The sequence below is a fragment of the Rhinolophus sinicus genome, chromosome 6 (genome assembly GCF_057876585.1).
Source record: "Rhinolophus sinicus isolate RSI-liver-muscle chromosome 6, RSI-T2T, whole genome shotgun sequence".
NCBI classification, from domain to species: Eukaryota; Metazoa; Chordata; class Mammalia; order Chiroptera; family Rhinolophidae; genus Rhinolophus; species Rhinolophus sinicus.
The window spans coordinates 39,273,375-39,292,262 of record NC_142506.1 but is presented as its reverse complement, the minus strand read 5'-3'; the positions used below and the strand labels follow the sequence as shown (position 1 = coordinate 39,292,262).

The 18,888-nt window shown below is 31.7% G+C and overlaps 1 protein-coding gene across 8 annotated transcripts in view; it reads right to left on the bottom strand.

The window, feature by feature from the left end:
* Positions 1-4,221: 4,221 nt before the first annotated feature.
* TRIQK (triple QxxK/R motif containing) overlaps positions 4,222-18,888 on the bottom strand; it is a 102,207-nt gene continuing 87,540 nt past the window's right edge. For all 8 annotated transcript variants that reach the window (XM_074316288.2, XM_074316290.2, XM_019717493.3 and 5 more), the window contains 2 exons: positions 14,745-14,830; positions 4,222-9,686 (listed from right to left, as the gene is read on the bottom strand). In XM_074316288.2, coding sequence (XP_074172389.1) covers positions 9,573-9,686; positions 14,745-14,830 — 200 coding nt within the window. In that variant the 3' untranslated portion in view covers positions 4,222-9,572. The remainder of the gene's footprint in view (positions 9,687-14,744; positions 14,831-18,888) is intronic.

The following is an 18,888-nucleotide window of genomic DNA, read 5'->3' as shown; positions in this document are numbered from 1 at the left end:
CTAAGAATTAAGTATCCGTTCCTAAGTCTGATGATTTAGCCACCCAAGTATAAAATTTCTCTGGCTGCATTGATATGTTCTGTTAATAAAATTTAAGTGCAGGAGGGCCATATGATTTAAAGAAAATCCTTTTCTGCTTTAGGAGTTTTGTCTTAGGAGTGTGTCTAAAATTTCTTGAAAAAATGCTAGCTTATTTATTTGACAACATCAACATCTTAAAGTTTTCCTTTCTTTCAAGAAAAGAAACAAAACAAGGTTGCAGTAAAACCAGGGCTTTGAGCAGCAGGTGGGTTACAGTTCAAACATCTCTCTTCTTTACTTGTGACCTCCCCCAACCCCAGCCCACCTCTCCCACCATGCACCAGAGTTAGTATAGGCTTTGAGTCAACGATTAGTAAAGGATTAGGAATGCTTGGTCTTTAAAAAAAAAATTAAACATGTCTAATAAAAGGCTTGAAATAACTTGAAAATTCCATCCTACTCATTGGAATTGTGATTTTTCACAGTTCTAGGGCAGTGGTTCCCAAAAGTACTGATATGAGTGATTCTGACCACAGGGGACACTTGGCAATGTTTATAGAGGCATTTTTGGTTATAATAACTGTTATTTTGAAATTTCAGGAGTTTTCCCAGTGAAACCTGAAACTTACATGGAAGCCAATGAAAGACCAAAGAGGTAGGCCACTCCAGTTTGGTAGGTGGCAGGTTTAACAAGCAAGGGAAGTTACATAAAAGGCTTGTCTTGAGCAGTCGAAAGGTGAGTAGACCTCTGCACCTCCTGCCCACCAGAATCTTGAAAGTTTATATAAAAGGCTTTAACTGGGTTCAGTCACTTATAGTCCAGATGGTGTCAGTAAAATGGTTCCCACTGTGGGAATGGTGACCAGAACATATATTCCAAGGACAAGGGAGAGAGTGAGGAGCTTCCCATTGCCTGGGTCCAGCTCTCTGGCCAATCCGAAGTCACATGTTCTCAATGACTTCCTCCAACAATAACTGGGGCAGGAGGTGTTACTAGCAACTAGTTACACACTAGCAACTAGGGAGGGATGCTGCTAAACATCCTACAATGCACAGAATAGATCCCCACAACAAAGAAATACCTGGCCCAAAATGTCTATAATGCCAAGATTGAGAAATCCTCTTCTCAGGAATAAGGTGTGGTACCTATTCATTCAAAAATATTTACTATGGTATATACCATGGGTCTAGAGCAGTGCTTGGCATTTGAGATACAACAAAGAAATCGAGAGTTCCTTCCTTAAGGACCTCAGATTCCAGTCATCAGGGTCCTTAGGAAGCTGTACAGTCCAGTCCAGAGTCCAGGATCAGACACATAGATGAATATTTATCATGAAATAAATTCTATGAAAGACAGAGAAGAATCTCCTAATTTAGGATTGGGTAGGAAGGGTTGGGAACTTTAGGGAGCAAGTCCAAGAAAATCTGGAAACGGACAAATAAATCTTAGAGGATAGATATGTACCTATTTTCCAGATTAAACAAGAGAAAATGGGTTTAGGCAGAGGAAGGAAAGAAGGTGACAATGACTACAAAGAGGCATTAACAAACAACCTTCCACCCCACTATATCACATACACTCTGAATTCCAGACTCCAACTAGAACAGGCCAAGCACTAATATGTCTTTGTACTCTTTTATTGTTTTTTTCTCACTTGCAATAATACCTTTTTACTTTATTGTTTGATGAAACCATCACCATTTCTAAAGATCACATGTTATAAAAGCAAGCGTATTGTTTTTGTTTGTTTTTAATGTTTATAGATTTGTTGTAAGAACAAAGAACATTTCTGGCATGTAGTAAATTCTCAATAAATATTTCTTTTGAATGAATAATGAATCAACTCAAAATTGGTTCCTTTCTGAAACATTCTTCAATTTATCACTGAAAAAGGCAGAGCCACTTTTTCCCATACTACTTACATTGTATATAAATAAGGAATTGTGAAAAATGACTTATTAGTACCTCATACGTACTAAATGGTTATTAAATGAATGAAAAACAGAAGAACATAATGTAAATAAAAACAGACCTACCTACTCATGATGTAGTTTAGTAAAACAATTCCCTTCTAGGCCTTCTATGAATAGTGGTGCCTGAAATATGGTGCCCATATACAGAAGTAAAAATAACTTAAGACCCAATACCCAAAGACTAAATATTCTCCCAACACATCCGTACATATATACACACAGATATGCATAATCAAAAAAGATTACATCACATGTAATCTTTTATAAGTGTTTTTACCTATATGTCAATAAGTATAAACATATATTATTTTAATAAATACATCAAATTTTATACATGTAACACTATTCATTTTAAAAGACTCCTACATTGGACATTTACACTTTTTTTTTTTGATGTTATAAACAATGCTGTGGATAACATACTTTGTGCATTTTTATACATTACATTATCTCTAAATACATTTCTAAAGTGTATGTGAAATGTAAGACTTTTAATGTACACTGCAAAAGTGCCTTTCTGAAAGTGTGTGAGATTACCATTCCTTCAAGCAGTATACGAAAGAAAACATTTCCTCCCATCCTTAATTAACACAAGGTATTGGACCTTCCTGTTAGATTTTAATTTCATGTATTACGATCCAACGGTATTTCCTTTATGATTCCTGACTCACAAATCAATGCCAAGAAATAATTTCCCTACTAACAGTTTCTAAAATTGTCTGCCATTTCTTCTAATAGTTTTTATGGTCTCATTATTTTCATATAGAAACCACAAATACCATCAGCAATTAATCTTAAGTAGTAGTAGAGGCATCTTTTAATTTCCAAATGGATACTCAGTTGTTTCAATACATTTAATAAATTATCTTTCCACCTTCATGACTTACAAGATACACTAAATAAATGTTTATATTTGGATTTATTTCTGGACACTGCATTTTTTCTATTGGTTTGTCCACTTTTCCTTGACTGTGGTATTATTTATATAACTTTATAATACACTTTAATATCTGATGAATTAAGGTTCTCTTTTCTGTTTCCAGATTAGAAGAAAATTTATATTTGTACAATATTGAATCATCTCATCTTGGGAGACACTGGTCTCTTTTTTATTAAAGTTTTATTATGTTACTCTGCAAAGTTCCTTTTTCCAACAAAGATTCTTTATATAGCTTGCTGATGATTTTTCAGACAATTTATAATTTTGATTGTGATTGTAAAATATTTTTATATTATATTTAGCTAATTATTGTGATTATTGTACAGATGGATAAAACTATTGATTTTTTACATAGTTATTTTCTAAAGGAGCATGTTATATTAATCTTAGTATTTTCTTAATTTTCCAATTATATAATCTGCAAATATTAGATGTTTTCCATACTTACCACTTATTCATGTTGTTTAAAAAATCTGATTGCACTGGCTATCACTTTGGAAAAATGTAAAATACTGTAAAAGCATAAAACTTGCATGATTTTAATGAGAATACTTCTAATATTAGGCAGGATTATGAAATTCTCACTTCAGTACTGAAAAGGATGATGATTACAATGTTGAAACACACATCACATATGTAAAATCTATAGCTTTATAATGATAGTAAAAGCAACAACAGGAAACCAATGGCAAATCTTCATTGGTCACCATGAAAGAAGGCTCACCCACTACTCTGAAATTTGATGAGGGCAAAGATTCCTTTCCTGCATGAGCTGTATTTTCAGGTAACCAAATAGTTTACTAATTTTTTTGCTAATTCCACTTAATAAGGGCTGAAAGAATGATAGAAAATTGCCGTATTGCAATGCCTAATAATAGACATAGGAAACAATTATAAATGGATGCTAAAAAATTTATGTAAAATGTTGATGTAAAACCTTATTTTGGAGGGAATCGGTGTACTACCATATGAACCCACTGATAAATTTTAGTATCACTATACCAACCAGATATTTTGGGTCTCATTAACATTATGAAATATTCTTGCCTTAAAAACAAATAACAACAAAACTGTCTGGATCTAATCTACCCTAAAATGTAATTCCTAGTTCACAGAAAATAGGGAAAGTAGAGGACTAAAATGAATAACATGATGAAAAACGCCAAATCTAGAATGCTGGACATTCAAAAGAACAAATAAGTTAGTTTCTTCAACAAATCAATGGCATGAAATAAAAAATAAGTTTGTTAATAGAACAAAAGAAATGCAAGAGACATACAACTAAATACAGTACAGATCTTTATTCAAAACCTATTATAGATAGACATCTTGGAGATAATTAGGGACTTTTGAATATAGCCTGGGTATTAAATTACATTAAGGAATAACTTTAATTCTATTACCTGTAATAATAGCTTCTTAGTAAGGCAAGGGAAAAAAACCCAACAAATAAACAAAACACCAAAGTTCTTGTCAGAGATGTATGCTGTGATATTTATATGTAAAATGTTACCATATCTGAAGTTTGCTTTAAAATAGCTCAGGTTACAAAAAATAGGGAAAATACATGAGTGGCAATATATTAGTAATTGTTGAAACTAGGTGATGGGTAAACTGAGGTTCATTATACTAGTCTCTGTAGTTTTGCGTAATGCATGTGGTTAGTGATCGGTTAAAAAAGAAAGCAGGTAAAAAGAGACAGTGGAAAAAAATAGGTGAGGATCAATGATGATTCTATTAATAAGTAAAAGAGAGAGGCAGTTATTATAGTAAGTACATAATTAAGTATGAAAAAGTCAAAGTGAGGTTCCTAACACACTGAAAAAGGGAATGTTAGAGGTTACGTAGAATTTAGAATTTAGGCAGATTAATAAGAGAGACGGTGAGGAGTAAGAGAAGGGGAGCAAGAGCAACAAACAAGATGCCTAGAAGGGCCTCCCTATCTGGATTACAAATGTCTGAAAACTCGAGTAACAATTTTTATGTCTGGATTATATCCCTTTGGTTTACCAACTTCTCCCACAGTGTTATTTTATGTAAAGCATCCTAATAAAGGCTAAGATTATGACCTGCTTCTCATGGCCATTACTGCAAGAATTATATCTTACCATTGTTTATAAAGCCCTCTTAAAAAATGAATTGCTTACATTTAAGAGACTTTTAAATTTACTTTATAAATATGAAAGCAAAAAAAAAAATCCCTCTGAATTCTGTGTTATCCTAGGATGTACAGAGTAGGCAGTCCAATGAAGACCTACCTTGTTACATTCAATAGAGCAACTGCAAAAGCAATTTGTTACAAGCAGATGGACAATTGAATACTAAAAAGAATGATAAACTAGAATGAAAATAGATATTGAAATAAATTTGTTTAGGCTTACCCTGAAACTTCAGATTTACACAAACAATTGTATTTGAAGAAGTCAGGAAAAAAAAATGCCATCCTATTATGGGTGCCTGTGAAAACAGAACTTTACACATGCTATAGCCTTTATAGTCACCATTTACTTGGTTGGTCCAAATATTTACAGTTTATTGTCATGACTGCTAAAACTGGCAACCACAGGATTGTTGTCTCAATTAGGACAGTAAACAGATTGTCTCTTTTTTTTAATGAAAAAAAATCTAAAATGTAATACTTCACAGTTTAACATGTTTATTCATCCAAACGAGCTAAAAAATAATGGTGTGACATCTGTTTGAGAGGCATTGGTACCTCAAATTTTGGCTGCCTCCCCACCAATTTGGTTGTTGTTTTTTAAAATGAAGAATAGGGGGAGGTATTGTCATCAAAAAATCTGGCATTTAAAGCATCTTATTTTCCTTGAAATAAGGATCTCATGTCTGTTGCTGGTGATAAAAAAAAAAAAAAAAAAAAAAAAAAAATTGTTTAGCAGCAGTTCAATTGTTTTGAATAAATTTACTGACTCACTATGGCTATTTCCACACTGGTATAGTTCTTTAAGTGACTCTCCAGGTTCCCTCTAATGTGCCTGTACAGCTAGGGCCCATACAAAATAGTTTCAATGTTTCTATAGGTACTGAATTCATCTGCTATAGATTTTTAATGGGGGTTGCACTGAGTGTCAATGGAACAAAATCTAGCAAACACCATTCTATACAGGCTACACTGGAGCAATTCTCATAAAAGAAGGCAGTCCTGCTAAGGGAGAAGCTGTAGGAATTTCCCCAGAGAAGCCTTAGGTAAGTGTAAAGAAACCTAATTGTTGGTAAAGAGGAAAAAAAAATCTTATTTTAGATAGTCTCTGGCTCAGCAACCTTGTTATGGATGAAATACACCAAAATCTAAAATTTCAGTTTAATTTATGGAAGCTTATTTCTGAAGCATGTCAAGCATAATTTGCTCTATTGAATTATCATTGACTATAAATTTTAGAATTTGGAAAATACAGTGCTTTAGTATTTACATACAAACATTATAATTAAAATTTAGTTTTTAAAATTGGGAATGAAGATGTATACTGTTATAAACATTGCGTATGATTTTTAACAATACTAAGATAAAAATAGCATATTTCGTTTTCTAGAAAAGAGCAATGGATCATTACAGTAAATGTAATGCCAGTTGTCTTGATCTTAAAGAAAACCAGGATGAAACATATATATGTCCCAATACAACCAATGACCATAAATGCTCAATGTTGAGTTGATGAATATTGTGATGTTTAAGTTTTATTTATTAAATGCAAATAATTTTGATAATCTACTACATGTAAAAGCTGTGCAAAAGCCTGAGAGGACTAAAAATATTAACTTAAATTTTAACATGAATTTATTATATATGTGCAGATCATTATATTATTGGAATTACAGAAATAAATAACATATTCTCAGTATCTTGCAAGCATTGGCTAGGGTGGGAGTATTCCTTCCATCTTTATGAAAAATTTAAAAGACAGAAAATCTTGTGTTTTGCCACCTTAAAACAATAACAAATCCTATGCTGGTACTAAGATAGACTTTTTGTTTATTTTGTCTGAAAGAAATTCTAAATGAGGTTATATTTTTATAACATCTCCTTACAAATGAATTTTATATATTTTTATTTTGCCTGCAAAGTAAGAACCAGCAACCCTTCAAGCTTCATTCACATAGGCTATATGTTAAATCTGCAGAATTAGTTGAGATTTATTCTGCAAAATATGTTATGCAATAGATTCTAACATTCTGAAAAGTCATTATAATTTTTCGTTTTTGTCTTCTGAATTACTCAAAGCAATTATTGGAGGGGGAAAAACCCATGCTTAGTATTTGTGTCTGGTGTCAGTGTCAGATTTATGCCAAACACCACTTACTATTCAAAAGTGTGGTCCCCTGAAACTGCAGGCTGGATATCACCTCTCTGTCTTCAAAGATTGAAACTAGACTCAATCTGGGATTGCTCTGCAGAGGATTGGCTGCTTCCCAGTTATTGTGAGCATGAAAAATGTGCACTTCATGAAAAATGTGTTATATAAACATACATTGTCTTACTTTACCTGCTATTTATTAAAATCAGAGTTTAGCTTTTGGGATTTACGGTTGCGTGGAGCCATCAGAAGTCAATCAGACATAGAAATGGACTAGCCATAGACTAAGGGTATTGATAAAACTAGGTGATGAAACTTGCCTATAATTTACTATGTTTAGACTAATATTTATTACTATCAGAAGTAACAGTTTTTGTTGACTAACTGTTGTATACCTGAAACTAATATAATCTTGTATATTAACTATATCATAATTAAAAAACAACAACAACAACAACAACACTTTTTCCCCCCAAAAAAATACCTTAAGAATAGAAGAAGATAGTAAAGTTATTTTCAGGTTAATGAATATTTAAACATTTCCAAGAGTATATTCACCTATTTTAAATACTGTAAATTCTGCCGTACGACTGGGGAAAACAGCATTTCTTGACATGTGGCACATCACTCAGGAAAATAAAAGGCCTATCACATCCAAAATGCCAGCTTGGATATTCCCTTGCTACCCACTTTACAAACAGATATACCACATGGCATTAAATGCTGTAACCTTTCTTTAAAATGACACTTGGATTGGTCTGCTGTCATGAGTGTGTAAGAACTGTTAGTTTGTCTCTTGAGTCTGTGATTTCAAGGAGAAAAATCCAGTAAATAATAGTCTAAATTTTGCCCTCAAATGTTTGACATAAATGATTTGTGAGAATATTGGAACTTTTGGCTGTTTCCACACTGATGAGATAAAATATGCTACTTGAAAAAATTTTGCAGAATATAATACTACACAGTCACATTCAACTATTTGCAAAAGTCTCAGAGAATATCCAGGGTATTTATCAAAGCTTTTTTCTCTTGGCAAGTATGAAAACAATCTTAACATTTTATGTATTCTTCATAAATACAATGTATATACTATGGAACACTGTGCACATGTTTCAAACTATTCACTTTTTATAAATCTCTATCTAAGGTAGCAGCTAACAACTCTGTTGTGGACACATATTTTCCCATTTTCTAAACTTTATGTATTCATGTGCTCTAAAAATATAAAAAAATTCCATTATCAGTAAAAATATTGAATATATTTATCATTATGTTGCAACAAATTCAAAACATCTTGAAAAAAATATGTAAACAGAAAACTGCATATGCAAGTAATATGAAATATATATTTTCTTCTATTATTTATTTTTCATGAAGAGTTCTAACAGATTATCTCTAAAGAGACAAAGTGTAATTTTGCAAAACAACTTTGTATTGTTCAGCTTTAGGAGACAACCCATGAAAATTACTAAGCAGGTAGGCCTTTTGCTATTACTCTTGTATGAAAAAGACTGCACAATTAAATGACAGGTTGATACGTATCTCCCAAAAAGGAGCAGCAAACTGATACTGTAAGCAGCCAGAATACTATAATTAAAATAGATTCCAAGTTTATATTAATACAATAAGTTAATTAAAATCAAGATCAACTGAACTTTCTATTTACACCAGTTTCAGCAGCCCAAGAGGAAAGGAACTCTATTTTAGAGACATATGTGACTTTGAGCTTCTGTCACCCAGGTGCCATTTCTGATGGAGCACATGTGCACTGAACAGTTGGCAAAGAAGGAAAAAGATTACTGTACATGTATGTGCAGATATTCTCTCTAATGATAGAAAATACATCTGGAAAGAAAGCAGGACTTCCTTGTAAAATGAAAAATTTCCCATGACTTTTTCTTCTTTCTTAGGCTCTCAGTGTGATTTGAGTATGTTTCTGGAAATAAGGATATATACTTTTACTACTGATATATGTGGAACAAAAATAGACTTAGTAATCTGTACGTGATGAAGTTACACACATAAATTAGCTAAACCAGCCGAAGAATTTAGGATCTGTTTTCCGTTTTATGTAAATGCACCAGGAATAGGTTGCCTGTCAAAATAGATAGATTTATAAAAGTATCTAGTAGCATACATTATACTACATTGCTAGGTAAGGTTGTTTTCTTGATATGCTATGCAACTATTTAAAAAGACATTCCTGCAGACTGAAAGTACCAGCAGAAAGAATTCAAGATGTTGTAGTTTTAGTACTTCAGAAAGTATTGGTCCCAGGAGGTGCTTTTATAAAATTATTTCCTTATCATGAATTGATTGCTGCTCAGCTAATCTTCATCTGGTTCCAGATCAGGGTCAACATCTGTGGTCAATCTGAGATAAAAGAAAGCATAGAAAGCCAGTAGGAGGGCCAATATAGCTGCAAGTACAAGGCCAACTTCCTGAGGAAAAAAAAAAAAAAACTTGAAATTGATGAAATGAAACTGGTTAAGATTATCAGTTTCATCAGATAAAATAAGCATATAATTCCACAGTCCACAATGAATAATTTGAACCTAATAATTACATTCTTTTAAATACTCTTTGCTATTAGGAAACTTATTTCATACTTGACAATATCCATGGCAATGTCAAGTACATCAGTGGGTGAGTCATTTCTATTATTTTTATTTCATTTATTTGTGTTTCCTAATAGTAAAATTAATATTCATACTTTTAATATACTTTTATAGTTTGGATATCAAAAGGCTGGGGGCAAGCAATGTGGTCTGGGACTACAAAGTTTATCTGTTCTCCATTTGGTTATGTTTGACTTTATTTTTTGTTTCAATAAATTCATTATTATAGCATTTGAACATAGACGTTTTTAAAGTTATCATTTCTTTTCTAATGGGAAGAAACAATTATAACCAGTTTCTAGATTATATCTCTGTAAATATCTTTATTAAATATTATTTTGTTGAAAATACTTTTTAAATTCTAAATTTTATAGTTTATAACGTGGTGAAACAAAACTGAGTACTCTGAGCTCATAAGCATGCATGATACAGTGTAATTTATCACAACTGTGAAGGATGGTCCTTGGTATTTTCTTTGGTGATTTAATGTGAATTATTAATTAATTGTGCTGAAATAATAGACAAAAATTTACTACATTTACAATGATAAAATTTGTATTATCTCTAAAAAAGTCTATAAACTTTTAAAATATATATACACACCATTAAGGAACTTCCTTCATATTAATATATCATTTGGCTAAATAGAAAAAAGAGCAAATAGTGCCAGTTCAGCATCCTAAACGGCCTAATATTCCCTTCTAACTTTCACTAGTGTATCACACCCCTTCTTGGAATTATTTTATTAGGAAGCAATTTATTTGCATTTACATGAGTGCATTTTACATTTCATAAGAATGTAAAATCAATAATTCCACATATGCCAATAAACTTTAAAAACATTAGAATGAATATGGTTTATAATCAACATGAAATTTTCACCTGAATGCTGAAATTACAAACGGATACATTATACAGATTAGCTTCATAATTACATTTATTTAGATTTCCAAACTATGAAAATACATATTAATAAAACCATAGAGTTGAAAGACTCAAAGTGTCAACTATTTTTGTAAGATTTGATTTTTTTCAACCTAATATATCAATATAGCGTCAAATGAAAGTGAATTTTTCTTTGTTGCAGTTGGAACACTTTGGCATCCGAAGAGGGCATGGTAGTATCAGACAGGTTTCATTTATTTTCTTATTTCCACAGCTGTGCTCCCAGACCCATCTGGTTACACAGCTACCAATTTTAAGAGGATGTAATAAACAAGTGACACACAACTGCAAAATCCATCTGTTCTGTAGTGGACAACAAAACTGTTCAACAGCAGTCACCATTCACACAAGCTTAACTCAACAATAAAGTTTTTACTCCTGATTGGAGATTATGATTCTCATCTCATTGATAATAATCTCTAACTGGTGCTTTTCAACCTTCTTATCCTTTCAAAGAACTCTATCATCTTCACCGTAGAGTTTCAGAATATACAGATGCTTGAAAAAGGGCATTAAGTGTAGGAAGCAGAGAATATTCACAGAATACAACTTCAAAGGATCCATTAATTCAATTAAGTCTATTCAATATATGGTGTGGAGGCTTAAAAAATACTGGATGGGGAGGTATAGCAAATCATTTTTTTCAAAATGTCCTTATTCTATTGAAAAGATAAGCATTGTATGAACTGCATGTTTGGAAGGTTACAACAACGATGAAATTTGAAAACACTACTTTCAGGATGCTGGTGACACAAACCATAACTGTAAGCATTTATGACTTCTGCTCCCTGATCATTTTTAGTTTTAGATCAGAAATAACAAAAAAGAACAAAAATAATGTTTCCTGCTGGCTCATCCTATGTGGTTGTTAGCAGGATGTAGCTGACACTTGAATTATCTAATTTATGTAACAGAGAAATTAAGTTTTTGATCCTTATTGTTCTATTATGATTATACCTTTTAGCTAAACGTTTTAAATAAACTAATTAACTAATTAACAAATGCAGATTATCCTTTCCCTTCTAAATACTGAGAAACATGGGTATTTTCATCCTAAAAACATTTTTAGTGTTCTTGTAATTCTTGAAAAATAATCTAATTGAACAGCAACCAAATAGCAAATATTAGTTGTGCAGGTATGTTTCAGGTGGCACTCATTACTTGATTATAAATTATGACATTTTGTTTACATTGGTAAGAAACAGGAAATAAAAATAGCTTCTCAATAGAAATTAATTCCAGATTTTGACAGTTATATTCACATCTTATTCTACATCATTACTATTTCCTCAAAACATTTTCTATTTCTAAAAAAACATTTAGAAAGAAGTGCTAGAAGCCTTGGAGGTTAAAGACCCTATTATACAATTCTTTGTATCTCCGGTCTATGATTTATGATATTAAAATTATGTAAAACTTTGGAAATTTTACAACAGTAATACCCATAATACTATCCCCAGAACAAAACAGAACATTTTGTAATATATAAAATACAGTGACATAACACAGGCTTAGTTGAAGTAGGGGATCTTGAGCCTAATGACAAACATCCAAGGAAAGTCTTATTTATACAAACCAGTAATAATGAATTCAAAGAAATGTTTTTTCAATCAGCTAACAATTCATAAATGATTTCTGTGTGCTAGGTTCAATGTTAAGTGTTTTCACTGTATTACTTAACTCCCCTGACAACACTGTGAGGTAACTAGCATACTCTCCATTTTACAAATGTGCCAGCGTGGACTCAGGTAGATCATGTGCCAGCGTGGACTCAGGTAGATCATGGTAAGAAAAAGATGCAAGAGGGATTTGATCCTAGGCCTCTTTATTTTGTTACAGTGTTGTCATTGCTGTAATTTTTCTACTCCATGATGTTGCTCATAGTTTTGTAGATTTAAATTATTTTAAGAGCATAACTATGATTCATTCTAAAGAATAAGTAGTAAAGTGATAAAATATAATATTATGGTCTTTCTGTACCAACTAGACAAGAGTGAAACATGTTTGATGTTCGTTAGTCCCTAGATGTGCTTCTCTGACATTATCAATATGGATAAAATCACTCACTGGGGAAATTAAATAGCATTAAATGGCAATTGCTAAAAGAAACTTTGTTATTTAAAATCTTATGCCAAAATGACAATGCAATCAAAATTTGACAAGGCAAACTAATTAGTACGCCAGTTTTGAAATGAAAAACACCTCCATGGTTCTGATGCTAAAAACTTTCATATCATTTTAATGGGCTCTTCATACAAATTTTCGAGCAAAATAAACAATGTTAAGGCTTTTTCCCCCATAAGTTTACAAATCAACATGATAGCTAACTTACTAAAAAGGAGTTATGTTAGGATGTCAGTCAGAAACTCTTTTGTACATACTTTACACTGTAAATGAAATCTAAGATAAAAATGTTTTCTCATAAAAGAATAAATTCTACCTTTTTTTTTTTTTTTTAAGACAGATAACTGCACTATAAGGTGGACTTAGCTTGCACTGGGAACATAGTTATTTCCTCTTATTAAAACAATAACAAAAATTATAAAAGCAAATAAAAAAGAGGATGTGTATAAGAAAATGGTATATATTTGTAGCTAAATGGCTGCACTATTTCTCAAATTCTAATTTATAGCTGTTCATTATATTGTGCCACAAGTGGAGCTTGCTACCCAGTATTTTTCTTTAAAAAAAAAATCTAAAACAAAACACCGCTTTGTGAAAGATAAAAGTATGGGTCACATTGCCTTGGTGGAAAAGGACGAACAATGCTCTCATTACAAGAGACAATAGTCATATCACTGAAAAACAAAAAGAAATTAAGCACGGCTTTTAGAAAGGTCATGTCATGGAAATAATTTTAAAGATGAATGAAATTTCATAGAAATTAGAAAAAAACTTCAAAAGATTAATCATCACTCTTTTAAACAAAAAGGCAATTTACCTTTTTTCATTAAAAAATGATACACAGCACTAACTGAGGAGATTGTGTTGTGAAAACATACTGCATCACAGGTCAATGCTTGATCAAAATCAGCAATCAGGAGTAAAAACAAGGCAGTGTTTCATGATCATAATAGCAAATTCTGGAAGACAACCAAATATATCATCTGGCAGTTCAACAGCTGTTACAGCTTGGGAGTAATACCTTGGCATTTGCTGTAAGCTATAACTTAGAAAAATTGGTTTTTCATCTGCCAGATAAAAATCAAAATCTCCTTTAAACGTTTTAATATTTAAATAAAACATAAGTACTAGTCACTTTAATTTTATACATTTGACAGTAGAACCACCAAATTAATTTTTCTATTTATAGTTTAATTTGACTCTAAATTCTTGGCAAAGAATTGACATGGGTAATAACATAGATGTAATTTTCTTGAATTTCATTGTACTAGCACATTGGATTAATATTGGCTAACATCATTCTCAGTTGCATTTATCCCTTTTAAGCAGTTAAAACACTGATTTTCTAAAAGAACAAGCTTGAGGACATCATTAGAATTTCATCATAGAGAGTACTGACAACAATAATAATACAAAGAGTAAATTCATATATATTAATGATCTAAGTATATATAATTACAGCTAAAATTTAAACAACCATCAAATGAAATTTATTGAAAAGGAGAATTTTTGATTCAAGCCACATAAATCACAGAAAAGTATATATACTAGCTAGAGAAAAAATAAATTGCAACTTTAAGTATAACTTGGTTCTTACAGTGACATTGCGTTTTATTTTAAGACCTGGTAAAATCTCAGGATAGGAAGGATGTTTCTCATTAAGTACATTCTTTATAAAAACCTTCGATTCTGGCATTCAACCTAGATTTTGAAATGTCATAAAACATTTAGAATTCAACATTTATGTAATCCAGTTTTAGAAAATAAAATGGCATGCATATATCAAAATTTAAAGTTATCAAATATAGGTACCTTTATGCCTATTGCTGTTTTCTTTGCTTCTGCTTTTAATTTGGTTGCTCGTAAAATAGGTTTCGTTTTTTTATAATCCTGTTTACCTAGAAAGAAATAATTTCAGACAATGAGCTATGCTTATATATAATTCAAGTTTAACACTTATCTGCAATGTCAAAGAATGTTTAAAAGGAGTAAAATTGGGACATGATGTTGCAAAGTAGTTTCCAGTTATGGAAACCATAAACTTGTCACCCTAATGTCAATTTTTTCTCCTCTGTTACTTTTTCAGAAATAAGATTTGACAGACATATTTGAAATGCTGTGCAGTGAATACCAAAAAAAGATAAAACTTATTTTAGAGAATAAGATGTTGAAAGTACAGAGAGTAAAACTTTTAGAAGCATTTGGAAACAAATGTGTAAATAAATGAGCATATATAAGATCCCATTAATAGGTAAAGTTAACTTTGTTTTCGTAATTGAAGAATAAAAGCTCATTCTAAATTGATTTTATTATGGATATATTAAGTATTCAAATAATCAATTTGAGAAATATCCTCAAGTTTTCTTCAAGTAAGAAACTAAAGAAGGATCTGTAAATAATTAACTTTTAGTCACTGAATTATTTAGATAAAATATGTATTTAACTTTTGTTTGCTCTTAACAGAAGGCAGAACAAACATGGCTAGATAAAAGATATAGGATAGCTAAGCTACATTTAGATATTAGTTTCAACCTTTTTTACCATATTTCAGTCAAAAATGAATAAAACTGAGTTAGTGTCATCAAATTTCCTTTTTTGTGTACCATCTCCAGATTCCATTGAGTAATAAAAGAGCTATTACACTGCCTGTGGAGAAAATAGATTTAACAACAAAAGCATTGACCAGAATAACATATCTTTTTGTTAAACACACTCTTAAATAAGAATTGGGACAAATGAGTCTCAAATAGTATAATATGCCATTCTGAGTGGGAGTTAACATTTGACCACAAAATCTCTTCAGCTACTTTATATTTTGTTATGCAGCCTTACTGTTTTCATCTTACTCCCTTTCCTTTTAGTGATCAGTTTCTTTCCAAAACTTACCCCTTTATATCCCTTATGTAATTAACATAACTTCTACCTTAATTTCCATGTCTTCCTCACACTGAAATAAATTTGAAAGTAGTTGATCTAAACTAAAATATACCATCAAAATTCAATGTGTAATACATTTCTTGTAATATATGTCTGCTAATGATTCAAAAGTATGTTTACAATTCTATATAGGTTTTTAAAATTAGAAATGGCAGAAAGAAGTGAGTCAAATGGATGGGAGTAATGAAGAAATGCTATAGTTCTGTTCATTAGACACATAAACCTTTAGCTGAAGAAGCAATTTTTTAAAAGAGTATATGCTATTTTCTTAAGCTCTATTGTATAGCAGTCATTCTGGATCTATGAGCATGCAGAAGCTTACTAAATGTAATTTGATGACAGAGGTCTAATGACCCAGAAATGAACCGATTGTAAAAAATGTGTATCAAACAATCTAAATTTAAATTATGGAATTAGCAAAATACAGAGAAGTATTACTCTGACCCATTTTAAATTAGCAACATTTAATTTTGCTGAAAAAACCTTGAGAAGTATTCACTCTGATTTCACATCTCAATAGTCAGACTATTCATGTCATTTATTCCTGCCGATGTAAACAGTTCAGAGCAATGATCGTGGTGACATATCAAATGCTTACACTCAGGGTTACAAAGTAAGTTTCTAATGAGAATCTACAAATAAATTTAAAGGTTATAGATTTGAGTCCAAGAAGTCATTCTTGTTTTATCTTATTGCCCTATAATAATCTCTGGGTGCAATCGGGTAAAATGAAAAAAGATTATCTTACACCATATGCTTTTCATACACATATGCAATATTCTGAATGATGCGTCTATCATAAAACAAATTGTAATATACCTCAAAAAATCAACGTTAAAGTGAGAATTCATCACTCTATTTTACTTGCCATATAATCATTGGTTAAATAATGTGTTCTATTTCAATTCAATTCTTATAATCTTAGAGAAGAATACTCTGGATTTATATTAAAGTTGTTATGAACATTTGAAACTGTATTTATAGTAAGTAGACAGTTTTAAAAATTACTATACACCTAGTAATTCTCCAAATAGTGAATGTGTCATTAATTTAGCATTCTTCTTGTTGACTATGATATCCAAAAGTATTGCAAAACATGGTTTCAGTCTACTCAGTGAAAATGTTTACAGGGGCATCTATTAAGTTCTTTATAACTAAAACCAGATCTTTCCATTATATCCAAAGAGGTTTCATATATATATATATATATACATATACATATACATATATATATATACACACACACACACAGCATATATAGATGCTTCAAAAAAGATACCTATGTTCACGATTGTAAAAAAAATACATAAAATGCAGAAACCCCTGCCTTCTGAGTACTTACACTTAGAAAACATATTTATATCATCTAGCTATTACATGTAGATGGTTTTTTTAATACAATTGGGTCCAATTTTGGTTATATCAATAATGCAATAACCTAAGTAGCTCTTTAGCAATTACTCATTACATTTTATAGAGAGAAAATCTGGATAACTCAAGACTATGAAGCCAATATGGGGCCTCAGTCATCTTGTTTATCTATTCGCAATGACAGCATTCATGTCATTTCCCATGACATAATTTAGGTAACTATAACTTTACTCCCCTCATCTCCATGCTTCCTTATTGACTTATTTATGCTTCCTTCCTCCAAAATAATCCTATAATACTATTTTGTTATTAATTTTTTAAATGTATTTTTCAATTATAGTTGATATGCAATATTATATTAGTTTCAAGTGTACAACATAGAGATTAGACATTTATATACATTATGAAGTGATCACCATGATAAGTTTAGTACCCATCTGACACCATGCAGAGAGTTATATTTTATTTTTAAATTATCGAACAGTGAAATTGATTCTTTTCCTTTTGGTATAGAGTTATATGAATTTTATCATTCATGTAAAGATTCATGCAACTACTATCACAATCAGGATACGGAACAGCTCTATTATTCCAAAAAAACTCCCCTATGCTATCCTTCTACACCCACCTCAATTCCCACCCATAATTGCTGGCAATCACTGATCTAGCTTTCATTTCTATAGCTTTGTTTTTTCAATAACGTAACAATAATGTGACAATAGATTTTTTTTTTTTTTTTTTTAACTGGGGAAGGGGAACAGGACTTTATTGGGGAATAGTGTGTACTTCCAGGACTTTTTTCCAAGTCAAGTTTTTGTCCTTTCAATCTTAGTTGTGGAGGGTGTCGTTCAGCTTCAAGTTGTCCTTTCAGTCTTAGTTGTGGAGGGTGCAGCTCGGCTCCAGGTCCAGTTGTCATTGCTAGTTGCAGGGGGCGCAGCCCACCATCCCTTGCGGGAGTCGAACCGGCAACCTCGTGGTTGAGAGGACGCGCTCCAACCAACTGAGCCATCCAGGAGCTCAGCGGCAGGTGCCATGTTCAATTTTAGTTGCAGGGGGCGCTGCCCACGAACCCTTGTGGGACTTGAGGAATTGAACTGGCAACCTTGTGGTTGAGAGCCCACTGGCCCATGTGGGAATCGAACCAGCAGCCTTCGGAGTTAGGAGCATGGAGCTCTAACTGCCTGAGCCACGGGGCCGGCCCGATTCTTTTATTCAGCACAAATCCTTTAAGTTTCATCCAAGTTGTATGTATAAGCAGCTCATTATTTTCTATTGCTGATTAGTATTCCATTATACAAAGGTAGCAGAGTTTGTTTTTCTATTCATTTATTGAAGTGCATTTGGGTTATGTCCAGTGTTTGGCAAGTATGACAAGAGCTACTATAAACACAGGTGTACAGGTTTTTATGTAAACACAAGTTTTCATTTATCTAGGGTAAGATTGCTCACTCACGTGTATATTTACTCACTTAAGTATATATTTAACCTTGTAAAAAACTGCCAAAACATTTTCCAGAGGTATTATATCATTTGTCATTCCCAATAGCAATGAATGGGAGTTCTGGTAGCTTTGCATCATCACTAGCATTTGATATGGTTTTATCTAGATTATCTCATTTTTTAGAATACAAATGTTCACAGTATTTAT